This window comes from Vipera berus (assembly GCF_964194415.1).
Source record: "Vipera berus genome assembly, chromosome: 2".
Lineage (NCBI taxonomy): Eukaryota > Metazoa > Chordata > Lepidosauria > Squamata > Viperidae > Vipera > Vipera berus.
Window position 1 is genome coordinate 160988797 of NC_138203.1, and position 20709 is coordinate 161009505.

The 20709-nt window shown below is 39.4% G+C and overlaps 2 protein-coding genes across 2 annotated transcripts in view; both read left to right on the top strand.

Annotated features, from left to right (window-relative positions):
* Positions 1-5151, top strand: part of TTYH2 (tweety family member 2) — a gene marked incomplete at its 5' end in the record, with an annotated part of 96546 nt that extends 91395 nt beyond the window's left edge. The window contains one exon of the mRNA XM_081320035.1: positions 3861-5151. Coding sequence (XP_081176161.1) covers positions 3861-3941 — 81 coding nt within the window. The 3' untranslated portion in view covers positions 3942-5151. The remainder of the gene's footprint in view (positions 1-3860) is intronic.
* Positions 5152-16394: 11243 nt separating this feature from the next.
* The window catches only part of LOC308664018 (kinesin-like protein KIF19), a gene marked incomplete at its 5' end in the record, with an annotated part of 76021 nt that continues 71706 nt past the window's right edge, over positions 16395-20709 (top strand). Inside the window, 3 exons of the mRNA XM_081320925.1 lie at positions 16395-16577; positions 18708-18869; positions 19178-19299. Coding sequence (XP_081177051.1) covers positions 16395-16577; positions 18708-18869; positions 19178-19299 — 467 coding nt within the window. The remainder of the gene's footprint in view (positions 16578-18707; positions 18870-19177; positions 19300-20709) is intronic.

A 20709-nucleotide genomic window follows, 5' to 3' on the forward strand; every position in this document is an offset into this window, starting at 1 on the left:
TACTTAACAACAGCTAGTGGCCTTAGATTAGGGAAAAATTGGATATTCTAATTACCGTAATTGTATTTACATCCCATCTTTCTCCAAATTTCTTGAGGCAAATGTCCTCTCTCCCACTTCCCATTTTATTATCATTGCTTCCCCGAGAGATGACTAGCTTGAGAAACAGTGACTTGCTTATAACTTAATGAAACTAATCTAGTATGTGCTGTTGGCTGTTGAATCCAGATCTTCTTTAATTATTCAGATCAATCAACCACACTGTTTGCTGAGTGCAAAGAAAGTATGGCAGTCTCACCTGTCCAGTGAACAGAAAACCCATACAGGTTGTCCTCGACTTACAATCACCATTGAGCCTCAAATTGGTGTTGTTAAGTGAGTTTTGCCCCATTTTACGGCCTTTCTTGCCTCAGTTGTTAAGTGAGTCACTGCAGTTGATAAGCTAGTAACCTGGTTGTTAAATGAATCTGGCTTCCCCATTCACTTTGCTCGTCAGAAGGTCGCAAAAAGTGATCACATGACTTTGGGACACAGCAACCGTCATAAGTATAAACCAGTTGCCAAGCATGTGAATTTTGGTCAGGTGATCATGGAGATGCTGAAAGTTATAACTGTGAAAAATTTAATTTAATTAATTTAATTTATTAATATTTCTATACCGCCCTTCTCCCGAAGGACTCAGGGCGGTGTACAGGGCAAGAATAAAACACAAAGTTACAAAAATTAAAAAGTAATTAAATACATGCCCATAAAAACAATAAATACATTAATAAAACCCCAATAAAATGATAATAAAAAACCCCACCAATCCCCCCTCAGGCCAGGCCGGCTTGTTCGAACAGGTATGTTTTCAGATCGCGGCGAAAGGAGCGAAGATCGGGCGCCGTCCGGAGCTCAACCAGTAACTGGTTCCATAGCTCCGGGGCGCCCACAGAGAAGGCCGTCCCCCTGGGGGCCACCAATCGACATTCTCTGACCGGTGGCACCCTGAGGAGGCCCTCTCTGTGGGAGCGCACAGGGCGCAGGGAAGTTGACGCCGGCAGCAGGTGTTCCCTAAGGTACTCCGGACCCCTGCCATGTAGGGCTTTAAATACCATAACTAGTACCTTGAATCTCACCCGGAAGACAACTGGCAACCAATGCAGCTCACGGAGCAGAGGTGTGACATGGGAGTATCGGGAAACTCCCAAGACAACTCTCGCGGCTGCATTCTGTGGTCATAAGTCACTGTTTTCAGTGCCATTGTAACTTTGGTCACTAAACGAACCATTAATAAATGTAAGTTGAGGATTAACTGTATGTGCTTACTTTTATCTTTTTATAGGAATGTCTGAAATTGAATTTAGAACTAGCTATATTTTTGATGTGTTTGAACTGAGCATACGTAGATAGTTCTGTGCTTAGTTCTTGGCAGATTCCAACTTACTGGCTGCTGGTAGACTAATAAATCTTTGCTGATTTTGAAAGGATATGTCTTTTTCAGGAAAAAAAAATGACTAATAACCACACATTGCCTGTGCTTGAACTGTTTAAAAAGTGCTGGATTCTCTGTTTTGCAAATTTAATACATAGGTTTGTAATAAAAGGGAAGTAAATGCATTTTACAGGGACGCGGTGGCTCAGTGGGTTAGGACGCTGAGCTTGTCGATCGGAAGGTCGGCAGTTTGGCGGGTCGAATCCCGAGTGCCGCGTAACAGACTGAGTGCCTGTTACTCGTCCCAGCTTCTGCCAACCTAGCAGTTCGAAAGCACGTAAAAATGCAAGTAGAAAAATAGGGACCACTACGGTGGGAAGGTAACAGCGTTCCGTGCGCCTTTGGCGTCTAGTCATGCCGGCCACATGACCACGGAGACGTCCTCGGACAAGCGCTGGCTCTTCGGCTTTGAAACGGAGATGAGCACCGGCCCCTAGAGTCGGAAACGACTAGCACGCATGTGCGGGGGAACCTTTACCTTTACCTTTAAATGCATTTTAGTCTTTAAAATGGCACCGTCATTAATTATATATGGAGGATAAGCATATTAATTGTATTTAATGTCCTAGGCATCTCCTACTTTTTGGGATATAGCTCCCAACATCCTCTCAGCCCTCTCATCCACGTCTGTTCAGATTTTGGCAGAATTCAAATCTGAAAATCATCTGACATATTGCAAAGAAAATTCCATACAGATGAATGCTAAAAGGAACCTCACGGATCACAAAACTCCTTATGGTATTTCCCATGAAGCATTTTAGGTTGCATCTCCCATTTTATGTACTTAAACTGTGTTATCCAATTCTAACAGTTGAAAACAGACTTTGATAAATTGTATCTTGGTAGTTTCTAAATTTTCCATTGTTGACTTATGGCAGATAGGAAAAGAACTTAATTCTGTCGTCTTCTCTAAAGCCTTTTAAGGAACCTTTCCTTGCTAACGGGACTGAAGATGATCTGAAATGGTACTATAGGGTCTCCTGCTTGAGCAGGGGGTTGGACTAAAAGACCCCCAAGGTTCCTTCCAATTCTGTTGATCTGTTTCTGTTCTACTCTACTCCTTCATGGCTTGACTTCAGAAGTTGTGGGTGCTCCATCGCTGGAAGTTTTTAAGAAGAAATTGGATGGCTGTTTGGTCAGAATGGTGTAGGGCAGGGGTGTCAAACTCAATTTCATTGAGGGCCGCATCAGCATTGCGGTTGCCCTCAGGGGGCCGGGTGGGCGTGGCCTACTGGGTGGGCGTGGCTAGAGTGTGTATGGCCTACTGGGTGGGCGTGGCCAGCTCTACCTCGTTTGCATCAAGGGTGCCTATGGGGGGCCTGGGCAGGAGTGGGACGGATCTGAGGGTCTCTGGCAGAAGGAGGGTCTCTGGGCCAGGGCCAAGGCAGTGGGGGCCGTTCCCTCACTGTTTCCAGGATGGCTTCGCGGGCCACATGAAACCACTTCACGGGCCGGATCTGGCCCCCGGGCCTTGTGTTTGACATGTCTGGTGTAGGGTCTTCTGCTTGGGCAGGTGGTTAGACTAGAAGACTTCCCAGGTCCCTTCTGTGTTCTGTACCTCTGATGGAAAAGAAACTTTTTTTTTTAATCCCATTAATATCCCGCCCTTCTCCGAAGACTCAGGGCGGCTTACAATCTAAAGCACAAATCAATGTGCTTAGCAATAGCCTTCATTCTATGTATATGCCTGCTTATTAGGGCTTTCACACACACACACACCCAAGCGGCATTATTACAAAGTCAGCTTATTGCCCCCAACAATCTGGGTCCTCATTTTACCTCCCTCGGAAGGATGGAAGGCTGAGTCAACCTTTTTATGCTTTCTGTTGAATTTTAAAAGCTACAAAGCCCAATACTGTTCTAATGTGTACTTTGCTGTGGGGTTTTGTGTAATCAAGTCACAACTTTCCTGTGAAAGATTCTCCTTTTCTCCACTACTGCTGTGTCTCAGTAGAATGGCAGCTGGATGCCATCACAGGATCTTTAGGCCTGGCCAACGTTTTTTTTCCCTAGTTGCCTTTCTGTTGTCATTTCATCCCACTCCACCTCTGCTAATGGTCAAGCTTGTTCTTCTGTTCCTGATGGTATAAATCATCAGCACATTTGTTTCTGGTTGGTTCTGTAGAGCTAGAACAGGGGTAGGCAACCTTGGCCCTTTTATGACTCGTGGACTTCAACTCCCAGAATTCCTGAGCCACCTATACTCAGGAGTTGAAGTCCACGAGTCATTAAAAAGCCGAGGTTGCCTACCCCTGAGGTAGAACTTCATCTATCAGACTTTAGAAGGAATCTTAGTAGTTTTTCTGTAGTTTCTATCAGTAAAACCTCAGCTCGTCATTGAACTCACAATGTATAACTTCTGTCCCATTTTATCTCCTCTGTCTAGTATTCTCCAAGTATGCGAGCCACCTATCTTGCGGTTAATGATGATTTCCGGCGACAGCCTAGCAACGAATTTCCAGCCTAGCACTCAGATTGTAGAGAAGAAGCCACCTGCGATGCTATAGTGAAACCCAATAATAACTGAAGGCCCATAGACTGCTGGGAATGAGATTGCTTTCCTAGCAAACTGGTCAGGTGTTCAAAAGGTGTTGAAAACAGATCAACTGAAGAAAATTCCTGCTGGCAGTCCAGGTGCTCTTCAAGGATTATCCTGTTTGCTTGGCTGGCAGGTTTTTTTTCTTCCAATATTACGTCTTCCTCCATTGCAGACCCAGGATGGTACCCGGATCTTCCATCCAAAGAGCTAAGGGTCAGAGGTCTGTTGATTTCCTGCTCATTTCCTGTCACTGCTGCAGTGGCCTTCCCAAACTTTATTATATTGGGGAGATGTGAAATTAGGATTTGGCTTGTCGTGGGTTTGCAATTAAGCTATGAGTCCTGTTTCCTTATCCTCTGCCCTAATTTTGGGGCAGGTTTGTTCATCCCTGATAGGGTGGTTCAGTCTTCCTTTTTTTGTTTTTGTTAGGGCAGATTATAAGACCAGTACACTGTACGAGTAAAGTGAACACTTGACACATGGTGTACAATGCTAAACTAACCTCAGAGAAATGGGGTTGCCGTGAAAGAAGGTGCTCCTCACTTCCCAATTACATGCAGTGCTGACAGAAGAGTGAATTTTTAGTGTCCTCTGAAGAGGCCTCTGCACAGAACTTACTGTCGGCTTGGCACTGTATCATCCATCATCCTTTTTTGATAGAACCTGTTTGGTATCTTGTGATACAAAATCCATGCACAATATTACCACTTGTCACTCGCTCTTTTGCATCAAGAACTGACATGAATTCACCAACTCCTGTTTTGGTGGCCTCAGGTATTATTTAGAACAAATGACTTTTTTTTTGTTCTATTACATATATTATTTCGTTTGCTATTTTTTTAGTCTTATGTTTTATATTGGCTATCCAAAGAACATAATTTTTGTGTCTTTTTTTATAGATTTCTGTTATTAAGGATTAGTCCTTTTTTATGCTCTTTGCAAGCCAACTTCTGACTTTGGCACTGATTTTTTTTTCCCCCAAAAAGGGGGAATAAAAACGAAGGCAAAATTAACCTTCCGGATAATGTATTTGTATGGCAAATGCTGACATATTCAAAAATACATTTTTCTTACTATGTGAGGGAATCAACAATACCAGAGAATATTGGTTTGGGCTGGATTTGCTACACTAATATGCAGGTAATGTTGAAAAGATGACAGTATAGTTTCTTCCAAGTAATGTCTTGCTTTCTCCATCCACGAAAGAAGTTCTTTCGTGGATGGAGAAAGCAAGACATTACTTGGAAGAAACTATACTGTCATCTTTTCAACACAATATCATGAAATTAGTAACTGTACATAACTTCCATTGTTACTTGCACACGTTTGGCTCTTGTAAGGGCCAGTTCTATAAGGGTAAAGTGAGGTGTTTCGGGTTCCCCAAATCAAGACTAAAGAGCAGTCCCCAGCTTCACACAGCTAGTCAGGCCTTAACTCAGCAGAAATCTTTAAGATACTCAATCTAATTTGTTAAGATTCTTCCTTGCAAATTAGACTGAAACCAGATTAAGCAGCCAAGTAATTGCCCTCTTTCACTGTGAGAGTGTATTTTCCTTCTCATAGCCACTGCTGTTCTTCCCACCTTTCCCACTGCTTTTAATCCTGCTCTTCATGTCCTTGAAGTAGAACAGTTGTTGACGTATCTGCCCTGAGAACTGCTCGCTTTCATTTTATCTTAGCCACCAGGAGATGAGCAATGACAAAATGTCGGATGTTAAAACAGTGCCAGGTAGTCTGTCCTTTGTCTCAGCAGCCATTTCCGATTACCAGTGTTAAGATTTCTTTTCCAGTCTAGTCACCATTTGTATGAGCAATCAGGGGCAGGAGATACTGTCATATCATTCCCTCAGGTAATGAAGATCTTGTGGGCTTTTCTGAAACAGAACCCGATTCTTGTTATCTACTATTGGAGAGAGAAAGCAAAAGAAATAACATTTTTGAGAGGAGGGACTCCAAGGAAATGAGAAGCACCGAAGGAAGGAAATCAAAGTACAATATGTCAAATTGAAGAATCAAAGCCTCTTAACAGGTCTGATTTCAACTTTTGCCAAAAGCAACCCCTTTTTTAAAGTTAACAAGTTACATTTTCTTGGGTTATGCTAAATGTTCCCAAATGAGTTAGCTTACCTTTTTATACTTAGGCATAGTTGGAAATGAAAGCAATATGTGAGCAGCCTTGGCAGCATGTAAACAAATGGGTTTCCCCAACTAAGTTCAAAGAACTCAGAATAACTTCACAGGCTACTGAAAATGCATGTGTCCAGTGGTGTCAATCTAGTATTTGGACAATTTGCACATTGTTCAAAATGAGAAGTACTACAGAAAGGATAATTACAGTGCTAACAGCTGCAAAGGTAGAGAGTTGCCCTCCAAGATACATAATGTGACATGGAGATTTTTAATTGTTGTTGTTGTTAGCTGCGAAGTCGTGTCCGACCCATCGCGACCCTATGGACAACATTCCTCCAGGCCTTCCTGTCCTCTACCATCTTCTGGAGTCCATTTAAGCTCACGCCTACTGCTTCAGTGACTCCATCCAGCCACCTCATTCTCTGTCGTCCCCTTCTTCTCTTGCCCTCGATCTTCCCCAGCATTTTTAATTACTTGACAGCAATTACATACTGTGTCTATCAAGGATAACTTGTACCTATCATATAAGGTAACATAATTTATGTATCCATCTTATATGTGACTGGCTACATTTTTAAGACAGAGGGAGAAGAGAATCTCAATTTTATGCTATAAGTGATGCTATTGATAACAGTACAATTAAAATTGTTTTTTAAAACAAACAAAAAATGCATGTGAATTAACTATCACAGGCTACTTCAGAGCTGTGCCTGATTTATATGTACTGACTGGGAAACTGATAATAAACACATACTAAAATATGAATTTCATTTTCCTGTGTTTTTTTTAAATTTAGTTTGATTTCAGTTGCTTTCAGTGCAGAATTTTGTGTTTGCAGTTATTAGATATACTTTAAGAACTACAAATGACAAAAATAAAAAAGAGGCACGCATTATTTTAATTACATTATTAAATTAAATAGTATACGATATTATAAATCTGAAAGAAAACCTGAAAATGCAAGCATATACTGTATAACCAGAGCAGATGCTTCTTAAGACGATAACTGCAATTTGTGTAATTCATACAGTAATCAAGGCCTACCCAAAAAAAAGACCTGTCTTGATTTGGAAAATAGTATGCTAAACAGTAGTTTAAATCTGCAGGGAGCATAAATTATCAATCAGTAAGTCTTAAATGTCTTTCAGACTCTTGATATCATAATACACTTTGGTGACAACAGTCAACATTAGAATTATTCTGTTTTATAAGAAAATGTAATGTGAACAGCAAAATTTAAATCTCAAACTGGAAATGTCTGAATTAATACTTCATGACATTCATACCCACCTTTCTAATACTGAAGCTTGATAAATGCAAACTTACTGTGTCTTAATTGGGCTCTCCAAGAGCAACCAGTATCACAGTTTCAAAATGGACTCCAGTTCTCTTTTCTTAAAGCAACCTGGCATTACTTATTGTGCTTAACATTTTTTTATAAAAAAAAATTGTTCCCTTCCCCAACTGAAATGAGATGTGCAAGTTAAAAGGGTTAAAAGCAAGCCCTTCTACAGTTTTTGTCCTGTGATGTTCAACAATTGTTGCTAAAAGCATAATGTGCATGTGTACTACATCATGTAGCTTTGTCCAAAATGGACAATGTGTGATTTTCTTGACAAACCCCTACTATATCAACTGATCTTTTTGATGTAACGATGGAATCCTTGGTTGTTTGCTTGCAGACGTTTCATTACCCGACTAGGTAACATCATCAGTGCTGGCCAGTGTTGCGGGGAAGGGGCATGGTTTTCTTCTTGATTAAAGTATTGTGATGATGCTAACTGACACAGTCACTTGACATAGTCTTCCCTGGACCAAAATGAATGGCAGTGAGGGTACATATATAAATGTTTCTCTCCAACAAAGGTAACCACACACAAAAACACTAGCTTTCCAGATAATAATCAGACTCTTTTTAATCTAGTCACTGGATTTTCACAAAATTAGGCTACAATGGTTAGTTTATGGTTCAGCTGGCTGCAGAGATCCAATCATTGTTTCAGCATTTGGGGAATCCTGAGCATCAAGATATAAGGCATAATTTGGTTGTTTCAGTGTAACATATATGAAAATAAAATAGTGACTATTTTATTTACCTGGGGTTTAAGCATATCATGTGAATCCAGACAATGTACAGGTAGTCCTCAACTTACAACAGTCCATTTAGTTATCGTTCAAAGTTACAATGGCACTGAAAAAGTGACTTATGACTGTTTTTCATACTTGCTACCATTGTAGCATCCCCATGGTCATGAGATCAAAATTCAGAGGCTTGGCAACTGACTCATGACGGTTGCAGTGTCTAGGGTCATGCAATCACCTTTGCAACCTGTCAAACAATGGGGAAGCCAGATTCACTTTACAACATGTCACTAACTTAACAACTTCAGTGGTTCACTTAACTGTGGCAAGTTGTAAAATGGGGTAAAGCTCCCTTAACAAATGTCTCACTTCGCAGCAGAAATTTTGGGCTCAATTAAGGTCGCAAGTTGAGGACTATCTGTATTGTCCTTGGAGATAAGCAAACAAGTCACTGTTGTTATTTTTGGAACAACGGGCTTTTAAGCAGATTCTTCAATCCAAAAGAAGAGTGTCTCCTTACTGCGAAAGCTGTTCTGGCATTAAACGTGTAAGTCTCAGTGTCTATAACCTGTATCAGAATATCCATAATAGTAAAGCCTTGGAGCTGCATTTCCACCAGTTTGGGCTTTGAACTCACAGCAAGAACACAGAGCATTGTACACAAGAGACCTAAGGAGCATGAAATATAGAGAAGCAGCTTTTTAATGTTGCATAGTTTAAGCTGAGGCCAAAGCAAAATTATGTTTTCCAATGTCCAAAAGCATTCCTTGTCAAAAGTTTGTAATAAACTCAAGATACAAGTTGTGTATGTGGAGTCCAAAAAATGACTCATGCTTAATCTCTCTCACTATTGAAATTACACCAACCCGTATTTTCAAATAATATTCACTGTTTGGAATCCAGCCATCTGTGACTGGGTTTAGCATAATTAAAAATTTTCCAGGATTCAAACCTCAATTAGTGTGATTCTTTTTTCAGAGATAGAGGCCATGGGAATGTGGTTGGGAAAGCTATTGTGTAATGAAATAGCAATACACAATGCTAATGACAATACTAATTAAGGGATGTTTAAACTCTTTGTTTTACTGTGTTTAAAAAGCAGTAAAAAAAATAAGGAATATGTTTTCCACCTAGATCTGAATCTCTCACAAGTTCTCTGCCATAATTTTCTGTTGTCTCTTTGCACCCATATTATTCCTACAACAATTAACAACACAATTACAATATGCATATTTTTAAAAAATCAAAATCACAACATATACTAAGTATACATTGCAGGAAAAGCTCATTGAACATCCTAGCCCAGCACCCAAAGGATCAACCAGGTCTTGAATGTATTCTTAAAAATAAAAACTAACAGGATCAGGATGAGTCAAATCTTGGGGTGAATGTGGAGATGGCATAATCTAATAGGTCATACAATTTGGAAGTCAATGTCAAAGCATTGTCAACTCTACTTTGGTAATGAAACATTTTGGGAATAAAACTAAGTTCACAAGCGTCAGGTTCCCAACAAGAATTTTCTTTGAATGTATTAGCCAAAATCTGCTTTGTACACTTTCCACCCATTGATTCTGTCATGACACACAAAATCCAATCCCCTTGCAACCTATAAAGTTACTCCACTAAATTAAATACATACATACATTCAATTTCTATGACTGAAATGGGAAGCCATAGAAACTGAATGAATTTAGTGGAGTAACTGTTTGGCGGTTGCAAGGGGATAGATTTTGTCTATGGATAGCATACAATTCAAAAAAATATATTGAAAAATACTAAAACATTTAAAAACAATAAAAACACTAAACCAATAAAACACAAAAAACATCTAAATTAAATATACATATATGGGTAGCACCCAGGGGGAGGGCCTTCTCAGTGGGTGCGCCTGCCCTCTGGAACCAGCTGCCCATGGAGCTTAGGACTGCCCCTGACCTCCGTTCATTCCGCCGGGACCTGAAGACCTGGCTCTTTGAGCTCTCTGGCCCAGGCTGAGAATTTTAATTTTAATTTTAATTGGGTTTTTTTACTTTTTCAGGGACTGTTGTAATTATTTTTAATTGTTTTTAACTTTCGTATTTCTTGCTTTAAATACCCTGTAAAGCGCCCTGAGTCCTGCGGGAAAGGGCGGTATATAAATCCAATTGAATAAATAAATAAATAAAATAAGAGCAAGATACTTGGCCACTTAGTAACATAGCCAGGAAACAGGGCCCTTGGCACATTCAGCACCTTGGGCTTTGAAACATAACCAGGTTTTTAAGGCCTTACAAAAGGCTAACTGAGTTGGGGCCATTCTGATCTCCAAAAGGGAAGATATTCCTTAGGGTAGGGGCCATTGCTGAAAAAACTCTTCTTCTGGTTATAGCCAGCTGATACTCTTTAGCCTGGCGGGGTTCACAGCATGCCCATACTGCTCAAGACTTGAAAAAAAGGTGATTATCAGTGCTCTGTTAATTATCAGTGATCTGTAGTCCATTCCAACCATGATACTAATTGTTCACAGGATTTGATGACTGCTTACGTATATCTGCAACCAGATCATATCACAAAACACACACACACACAATCCTGCAACAAATACAGATGTCAATAGCAGAGCCTGCTACCAATGCAATGACATTCTGGCTTGTACCAGAACAACATACAGAAAAGAATGTAGTGTTGTTGAGTCTTTGGTGCCCTCACACTGAGCTTGATCGTTTGCCTGCAGACATTTCATTACCCAACTAAGTAACATCATCAATGCTAGTCCTGCACTCAAGCACTGATGGCATTACCTAGTTGAGTAATGAAATGTCAGCAAGCAAACTACCAAGCTCAGAGAGCACCAAAAACTCCACATTTCAACCCTGAGCTACTGACATTCTCTTCTGTTGCAACAGTGGTTGTTTCAGAAATAGCTCTTTCTACAGAGAACAGTACAAATACGATGCCCTCTTTAAGCGGCACACCCCTGCTTAACCCGAAAGTTGTCATTCCCCTATCCAAGAAATCCAAGGGGAACTGCAGCGTAAGGCGACATAATCAGACTTGGCGATTCGTTCGGTTTGCCGAGGCTGGAAGGAACCCGACGGTTTCCGGTCTTAATCAAGTTTGTAAAGGTGAGAAGATTGCGGTAATCGTTGAGTTTTGCACAGCGTTGCTATCTCTTCTGTCGCCGCTTGGTTGGGCATCATTTTCCCTTCCATGCTTCTGTGAGACGGCAGGGGAAAAGAAGAAAATAAGTAACGTGTGGAGGGGGAAAAAACACCTCCCGGGCTGCAATAACCCGGGCAGCAAAAAGGAGAGAAATAAGAAAGTGAGACAAAAAGCCTGTACGGTCGTCCTAAGTAGGGGTCTTCAAACTTGGCCCTTTTATGACTTGTGGACTTCAACTCCCAGAATTCCTCAGCCAGCATGCCTGACTGAGGAATTCTGGGAGTTGAAGTCCACAAATCATAAAAGAGCCAAGTTTGAAGACCCCTGTTTAACGTTTGCAGTCCGGATCTGGTAAGCCCGGGCACTAAGCTTGAAGCTAATGCTACAACGTATCTGTCGTTTTTATCTGATTGGGCGTCCTCCCATTTTCTGTTGTAGGAGTCTGGACTATAGTGCTAACGCACTCTGCACTTACTCAGAAGACCTACTTTTTGCTTATCGAATCTGGGAATCTCCATTCTCTCGATGGCCACATTTAAGAGAGGATTGATGGTGGCGGGGGGGGGGAGGAGGAATGGGATGTATTGTTTCTCTTCCGCTTTGTTCATTTCCCCCGCTAGGCTTGGCAGATGGTTTCTCCTCGCTTCTAGGAAAATGAATTGTCGCCGACACGTGACACAAGGACCCGTTGCTAGGAGACGAGAGTAAACGCTACAGTCCGAGGTGGAATTGGACTGTCTGGGAGAAGAGCGGGGGTAAGGAGGCGGGAACTGGGGTGGCGGGAGTTGATGGAGGGTTTGATCCCGGAGGAGAAGGGAACACGCTTCTACCTCCTGGCTGCCTCTCTCCCACGGGGTTCCTTCCTTGAACCCGCCACATGCGAAACTCCCCTCCTTCCAGGGTTTTTGCTAGCTGGGATGATGGTCTCCAGAATCAGATCTTGTTACTGTCTTATCCAGATCCCAGAATGCTGACCCCAGTTTCCGTGCGATGGAAGGATATGGATTCCGTACACGCTTAGGGGTGCTGTTTTTATCCTTTACATCTTTCAAGGTTAAACTCCAGCCTTCAACAAACAAACAAAATAACCAGAGTTCAGTTGCAAGGGAGTCTTAGTCAAATTAAGTCAACTTAAGATTTATGGAAGAATAAACCTCTAGTCTGGGTGGCCAACCCTGATTCAATCTTGTAAGATTTATTTATTTTTATTTACATTAGCTATAGCTTCCAGATCATTGCATATTGACAGTATCCTATAGTACTCACAATAACTAAGAAAAACAATACAGGAAGCTCAGGAAAGTAAAGTAAGGTATATGATTTATATTGTTGCCCATCTCAAAATTATCAGGCATATATTTATTTATTTATTTATTTATTTATTTATTTATTTATTTATTTATTTATTTATTTATTTATTTATTTATTTTATTGGATTTGTATACCGCCCTATTCCCGTAGGACTCAGGGCGGTTTACAGGGCAGTTAAAACCAAGAATACAAAAAATTAAAAATAATTAAAACAATTAAATTAAATTCAAGCCCCAAGAGTAAATCTAAAACCCAGTTAAATTAACAACCCCAGAGTCTGGACCAAACAGATCAAAGAGCCAAGTTTCAGGTCCCGGCGAAATGAGCGAAGGTCGGGGGCAGTCCTAAGTTCTGTGGGTAGTTGGTTCCATAGGGCAGGCGCACCCACAGAGAATGCCCTTCCCCTGGGAATAACCCGCCGGCATTCATTAACCGGCGGTACCCTGAAAAGGCCCTCCCTGTGGGGGCGCACAGGACGATGGGAAGATGATGCCGGCAGCAGGTGTTCCCTTAGATAGTCCGGACCCAAGCCATTTAGGGCTTTATAGTTCATTACCAGCACCTTGAATCTCACCCGGAGGGCAACCGGAAGCCAATGTAGCTCACGGAGAAGAGGTGTTACACGGGAGTATTGGGAAGCTCCCATCAAAACTCGCGCGGCTGAATTCTGCACCAGTTGAAGCCTTCGGGTGGTCCTCAAGGGCAGCCCCATGTAGAGGGCATTGCAGTAGTCTAACCGGGAGGTCACGAGCGCATGAGTGACTGTACGTAGAGCATCTCGGTCCAGATAGGGACGCAACTGGTGCACCAGGCGAATCTGGGCAAAAGCCCCCCTGGTCATGGCTCCTATATGATCTTCCAAACTGAGAAATTATAATGATTATAATGATTAAAATTCTGAAAAAACTCCTCCAACAAATCATTTGTCTATCTCTAGGGGTTTTTTCTTCAGTAGCCTTGTCTTTTTTTTCAGTACCAATTCTCTAATCCCTCCATTTCTTGTTCTGCTGTTTTTTTTTATCAGAGTTGCTTACCAGATATTCCAAATTTAATAGCTTTTGTTGTGTACTACAGTACATGAACCATGTCTGTGTGCTGACTGGATCTTCATGGTGAGGCAATATGCCTCACAACATCAGATGCTGGTGAACAAAAACAGAGCCATTGCATCATTGCCATTTTGTACATTTCCCACAGGAATCTGTCTGACAGATCATGAGTGGAAACAGGATACTATATTATGATTACAATAAGATATTTTTTTAAAAAAATCCTAATCTTTCTTTTGTGCAATCGTACCTCTATCTGTTAAACTATTTTTGCTGCCTTCTCCTTTGGCCCTCAAGTGCATTTAAAGTCAAAAGAAGGGCCAGGTGAGGTTTTCTTTAAAATGACTGCCCACTGACAGTCATTGCATTAGCAGCAAGAGATGTTACGATGTCACTTGACAGGGGGCAAAGGATGGAAGTTGGGGGCCTATTTATGATATAAAAGATGTATTGGGCCTATTGGGGGATTAATTTTATTGCATTTCCTGCTGGAATTGGTGGGAAATTGCATTATTTGGTATTTTGGCAGCATGATATTGGAAAGCTCCAAGAGATGAAAATAAGGGGACCTAAAGCCTCTGCAAATTGTTCTTGATTATAATATAGTACACTATAGGAAATTGCCATTATGCAATGGCTTTGAAGCCATAACTAATGCAGATGAAAAAATGCTTATTGCGATATGGTAATGCCATGTGTAAACCTTCCTTGACTATTGGTAAGAAATGGGTGCCATTTGCTAGCAAATCAGGTTAAAGATCTTGGCATTAAGTTACAAGTATTAAACATTTTGAGAGCACAATATCTGAAAGAACATGTTTCATACAGATCATCTCAATCATATGAAAAGCCCTCAGGATTGCAAAACATACTGTAAATATTTACTTCATATGAAGCAAAAAGAGGACCTTATCTTTTGTGATTTCCATATTTTCAGATGACATTCAAGAAGTAGCATGGACTGACTTTGTTATTATTTAGTCACATTGTAACTTTTAAAATACAGTGTTCACTTTCTATCTATTAATTGCATGCAATAAAATACACACACACATACACACATATCCATATAATATTTATCTATTTTTCTTTCCCTTGGGAGGTTGCATTCAGATAATGGTAGTTTCTTCCTCTCAATATTTGAGAATCATGATGAAATTGATGAACTAAATTACTTTTATAGACATAACTTTTATGATGTTTCATTTCTATATTTTATTTTTATATTTCATTTTCAAAGTTTATCCATTGCTGAGCATATGTTTTATATAATTATTCTTACAAAAAAATTCTGGAACTTCTAGAATTTTAACTTATATTACTTATGTCTTTCTTTGAAGTTAGACTTTTTGATTACCATGTCTCAAGAAGCATTTTTTAAAGTATTGTTTAGCTTTGTATCCTATACACTACAATGTTTGCATCAACTAGACAACAGATTTCAGTACCCAAGTACAGTATTGTGGCTTCTTAAATATTAACACTTTTAGTATGATGTAATCTTCTGAAGATCACAGTCTGTCACATGTAGTAATGGACTTGAAGTGATCCACCAAACATTATGCCATAATAAACAGGAGATTGTGGGAGTTTCAATAACTGAGTAGTATAACTATAATAGATCTTCAAGTTTACTTTCCTCCTGGATTATGAGCACATGCATACATTTATTTTGGCAACAGTTCCAAAGTAGGTTGTTGCCATTGCTAACAGAGGAAAACTAGTGACTATCTCTGAAAAACTTTGTTTTAAGAAACCTGTCCAAATTTGAAACTTTTCTTTCCAGGACTTCTAGCCTGATTTGTCTTTTCCAGGACAAAAAGTATTATCCTTTTCATTGTTTCTTTGTTGTCAGGTGCAAAAGACCAGATCTATGCATATATTGTAGGTTCTATAATTGATTTATTGCTAAAAGCCTATGCATGGGAATCTTCTCAACTAACAATCAGCATCTGGTTGGAGTTAGATAAGGTCAATAGCACTGGGGGGGAGGGTTGTACTTAGTTCACTTGTGGCTACATAGGGATTCTAGGCTGATCCCTCTTTTCACTCTGCCTCCACATTCTGCCATACTGTTTCCTACATTTGTTGTCTCATTGCAAGATAAGAATATTAGAAGATTTAGTTGCTTCAGGGATTTCTGCTCTGCCTCTTCTTTATATTAAACTTAAAAAAAATACACCTGCTCAGCTGCTATCAAAATTCTTAATTTCCCAAGAGTACTGTACTCTTGTATGTAAGTATTCAAGGAACATCTTTAAAGTTATTGCATCATTATTTGCCAATGAAATCATAATCATTATCCAGGTGATGCCTACAAATAACAACCCTTTCCCTTGGACATTGCTAGGTTAATTGGCTTTCCAGCTGTTTCCTAGTAACAGAATATTGTAGTTTGACTGCTGGGGAAATACAGAGTTCCTTTAACAGAAATGATGTTTTGGATGAAGATGCTAAGAGCGGTGTTATGACCATTTCAAATAATTTCAGAAAAATGGTCAAGATAACCCGCTATACTGATATCCCTCATATCTGTTCCAGCGTGTACCGTAACCTTAAGCCAAGCTTCCTGTACCACAGTAATTGACAAATTTTTGGGTAGTAAATTCTCCAAGTAACATCAGAAAAACAGTTTAACTTTTTTCTTTCATCTGAAGTGAGCAGCATGGAGATTGTCTATGTTTACTTGAAGAAGCGCAGTGAATTTGGTCGACAATGCAACTTTTCCGATCGGGCAGCAGAGATCAGTGTGGACATTCAGCCAGATCCAATATTAACAACAAATTTTATTGAAAGAGACCCCATTGATAATGGAGTGCAGTGTGCTGGTGACATGTCAGAACATGAGGTAAATTGCTTGAATTTGAAGAGCAACTTCTACAGTATATTTGTTTCTGTCTAAAAGGAAATCATCCGATGAGATCAATGGCTTATCTGTATAATTTGTATAAGCAAGAAATGTAAGGTTATTGTTCACCAATGAATATAAAATTGATAATATCCTATCAAGTTGCTTTCAATTTCTAGTGACCACATAGATAGATTTTCTCCTTGTAAAAAGGTGATCTTTATGTACTGTAAACTTGCAGACAGTACAATGTGGGGTTTCCTTTTTTGAAACAAAAGAATTACTCAAAGGACAGGACCAGAAAATTCTAATTCTTTATTAGCCTTCTTAATAAATAGCAACATTTTACAACATTATCATGCAGAACAGAAATATGTGTTTTTCATCCATCTTTCATCTCATCAGCCCTATCTAAGCACTTCCTAGATGTGATGGTTTTCCATAATTTCCAGATACTGTAGACTAATGCAGGATGAGATTATAAGAGTGGTATTCCACATATGTAGAAATGTCCATCTGGAGAAGCAGTTTTCATCTAGAAGCACTTTTTTAGATATCAGGAAGAATATCAGGAAGAATAGGAATGATGTAATATCTAGACTGGAACTCAATGATAAGAAAGCCACATGGCTACCCTCAAAAAAAGCAACTTTATAAATTCTTCATCCCTCAATTAATTGTTACCATAAGCGTTGTGGCTCCCTATAAGAAACAGTCTGTGAAGATGAAAAAGACCTTCCATTTGAGAAAGTTTGAAACTATAGAAAAGAGAAAAGACGAGAAAGTCAAGAAGCTGCTTATTTCAGTAGATATACCACTACTTGTCCTCTCCAGCATTATCTGCTGGATTTTGCCACCTTTATGATCACTAAGAATATCTTTTAAAACATAAAATGGTCAAAATACATTCAAGATAGGTAGCTTATTCTAACACAAAACTGAGATCTCCATTTGCTGAATTTATCTGCTATTATTTTTTTTTTAAATTCCATTTATATCCCGCCCTTCTCTGAAGACTCAGGGCGGCTTACAAGCTTAGCAGTAGCCTTCATTCTCTGTATATGCCTGCTTGTTAGGGCTTTCACACACACCCCAAGCGGCATTATTACAAAGTCAGCTTAATTGCCCCCAACAATCTGGGTCCTCATTTTACCTACCTCGGAAGGATGGAAGGCTGAGTCAACCTTGAGCCTGGTGGGACTCGAACCTGCACTAATTGCAGACAGCTGGTGTTACTTAAGGAGGCATTAGCCCACTGCTCCACCAAGGCTCTGTATATGAACAGGCACCCATAATATGGATATTGTTCATTTATTTTACCCACCTTCATTATTTTTATAAATAACTCCATTTATAATGAGACCTAGTATTATAATGAGACCTAACCAGCTTATTAATACTGAACACAAAAACACAGAGAAACAAATTCCTCTTAGAAAAGCTGTAATTCTTACCCTCATATGCAGTATAAACTCACTTGCAGAAACTGACAATTTGCTTTCTTCATTGGATTCCTTTCATTCATGTGGCTGTTCATAGCCATGTACATCACATATCTCTGGAGAGAACCCCCAACTCTGTAGCCAAATACATACTCGGCATTTATAGTTGTGCCCGATCTTATTAAAGAATCTCAGATAGGAAATTATAGGAATAATCTGACACACTCCATGCTAAAGCCTTTGTGAATAGTTTCCATGCATTATTTTGGAAGGTCAGGTTCCAAAAATAAACAGCCAATTCTGGGTACAAACCTGCCTAAGATGAAAGGCAGTTTTGATAATAACTGATAAATATTTTTGTAATGTGTTGTTTGGGTGTATCTATTATTTTCACATCCTTAATAATTCATTCTTTATACACTGCTGTTCCTTCTCCAGGTACGATGCATGGAAAATTCAATCAGCCGTCAAGATGTTCTACTTGTGCTGCAATATTTATAACTATCACTATAAAGCTTTGCTGTATGTGTACACTTCAAAAAAGAAGCAAAAGTGCTGGTGATATATAGTATGATAGTGGTATTAACTAACACCCTTGATAACAATTTTAGATCTGAAGCTTTTCGTGATGAAATATAAAAACAAATAACCACAATCCAAAGATAGCTTTGACTTTCCTCTGTATTAGGTTAACACAGAAAGGTTTGAAATGGAAACCCGAGGCATTAACCACGTGGAAGGTGGCTGGCCTAAAGATGTCAACCCACAAGAAATGGAACAGACTATTCGTTTCCGGAAAAAAGTGGAAAAAGATGAGAATTATATCAATGTCATTACACAGCTTGGCAGTGTAAGCATCTTTGAGTCCATTTAGTTATATATTGGTCTGGGGGGGGGGAAAACCTTGAATATTGCCTTTCTTATTTTTTCTTATTTTCCATCTTTGTTCCTATTACATTTACCCAGTGCTTTTTTTGTACAAGAAAAAGGTGCTGGAACTCACACATGTCATACAACCTGCCTTGCCTACCCTACAAGGTTCCATCCAAAAAAGGTGCCGGAACTCCGTTCTGAGCGTTCTATGAGGAAAAAAGCCCTGCATTTACCAAATAATCACATGGTCATCCAGAGATTGATTCTGTTGCTTTATTTAAATAGTTGATGGATCATTGCATCAAACAGAACAATGCCATCAATATATATGAGGAGTATTTTGAGGAGGAGGAGACAGCAGCAGTTACTGAAGAGGCACCATCAGCAAAAACTATTAATCTTTTCAGGTAACGGCTAAAAACATGTTTTCAAAGTTTGCTTTAATCCAGTCAGAGAAGCTGTTGCTAGAATGGTTGTTATAGCTATTGATATCATGAAAAAAGCAGCAGACTGTTCTAATATGTATAGTGGATATTGATCATACTAAATTATCTACACTCTGGTTGTAGAATGCAAGTTACTTCAAACTGTTAATTTTCTGATAGTCTGAAAGGAGAATCCTATGCCCTAAGGATATGTGACATTGGAAATCTTTTTTACTAGCAAATAATTCAAAGCAACCAAGGAAGATATAAAATGGCAGACTGGAGTCTGATTCTTCCTTTATCCTCCTTCCAACTTTCTATACACAGCTAAATGAGGTTGAAGAATCTCTGCTATTTCTTTTAAAGGTTAGAGAGTCATGCTAATCTACCGTAATCAAAAAAGTGACCCTATACAGATGAACAAACAGTAGCACAAGCATTTGTGAACTCAGTATTTATAGATGCAAGGAACTCTCACGGATTGAAGACTAATTTATGTATAGATACAAACAGCAGAATGCATGTGGGGTGGAGGAAATTGTGAACAGTGAGAGATAAACTTTCCTTCAAACTGAGCTTATTTCCTGGTGACCGCATGGATTAATTCATGTCATTCTCTTAGCAATGATATAAAACACGTACTCCTTCTTTCAGGGTTTTGGAATTTTTTCCAATTTCCCAGTCCAGCTGGGAATTCCTGATGATTCATCCTCCAAATACTACTAGATCTGACTCTGGTTAGCTTTTCCAGGTCAGTCAAGGTCAGCTAGTTGCTGCCACCCAGATGGATTATGAATGAGACCAGAAGAAAATGAAATGCAGAAAGAAAAGATAGTAGCCTATTAAACAGATCATTTAATAGTAATAATCAATAAAATCACATTGGTCATACACATTTTAGAAAAATCATAGCCTACTGGTCAAATTGCCTAGGTATTACCTCCAAGTAGGACAGGCCCTACTTTTTAATATTGGTTGCACAAAAAAAAATGAGGGTGCCAGCTTGAGATTTTTCTATTGGCATTTGGTTGCCAGCAGTGGGAGGATGGATCTAGTTATATTCTTGTATTGCAATGAAAGACTAATTGACACATACAGTGGGATAACTCTGCATTATTTTAATTTAGCTCCTTGAGTGCAGAGCTGAAGCTTTTGATAAACTGTACTTCAGCTGTTCTGTGTTTAAACTATAATTTAGCTGTTTTGTACTATAGTCAACTAAGGAAAGTTCCCTTGTTCAAGACAATTATTCTAAACTCATTTGGTATTTTTTTTTTGAAAATTTCCATTTTGGCACCTATTTGTGCTAATTTATTGCAACAGAAAATGTCATATATATTTATTTACTCAGTATAGACTACATAAAAGAGTTGCTGGCAGCATATTGAAAAC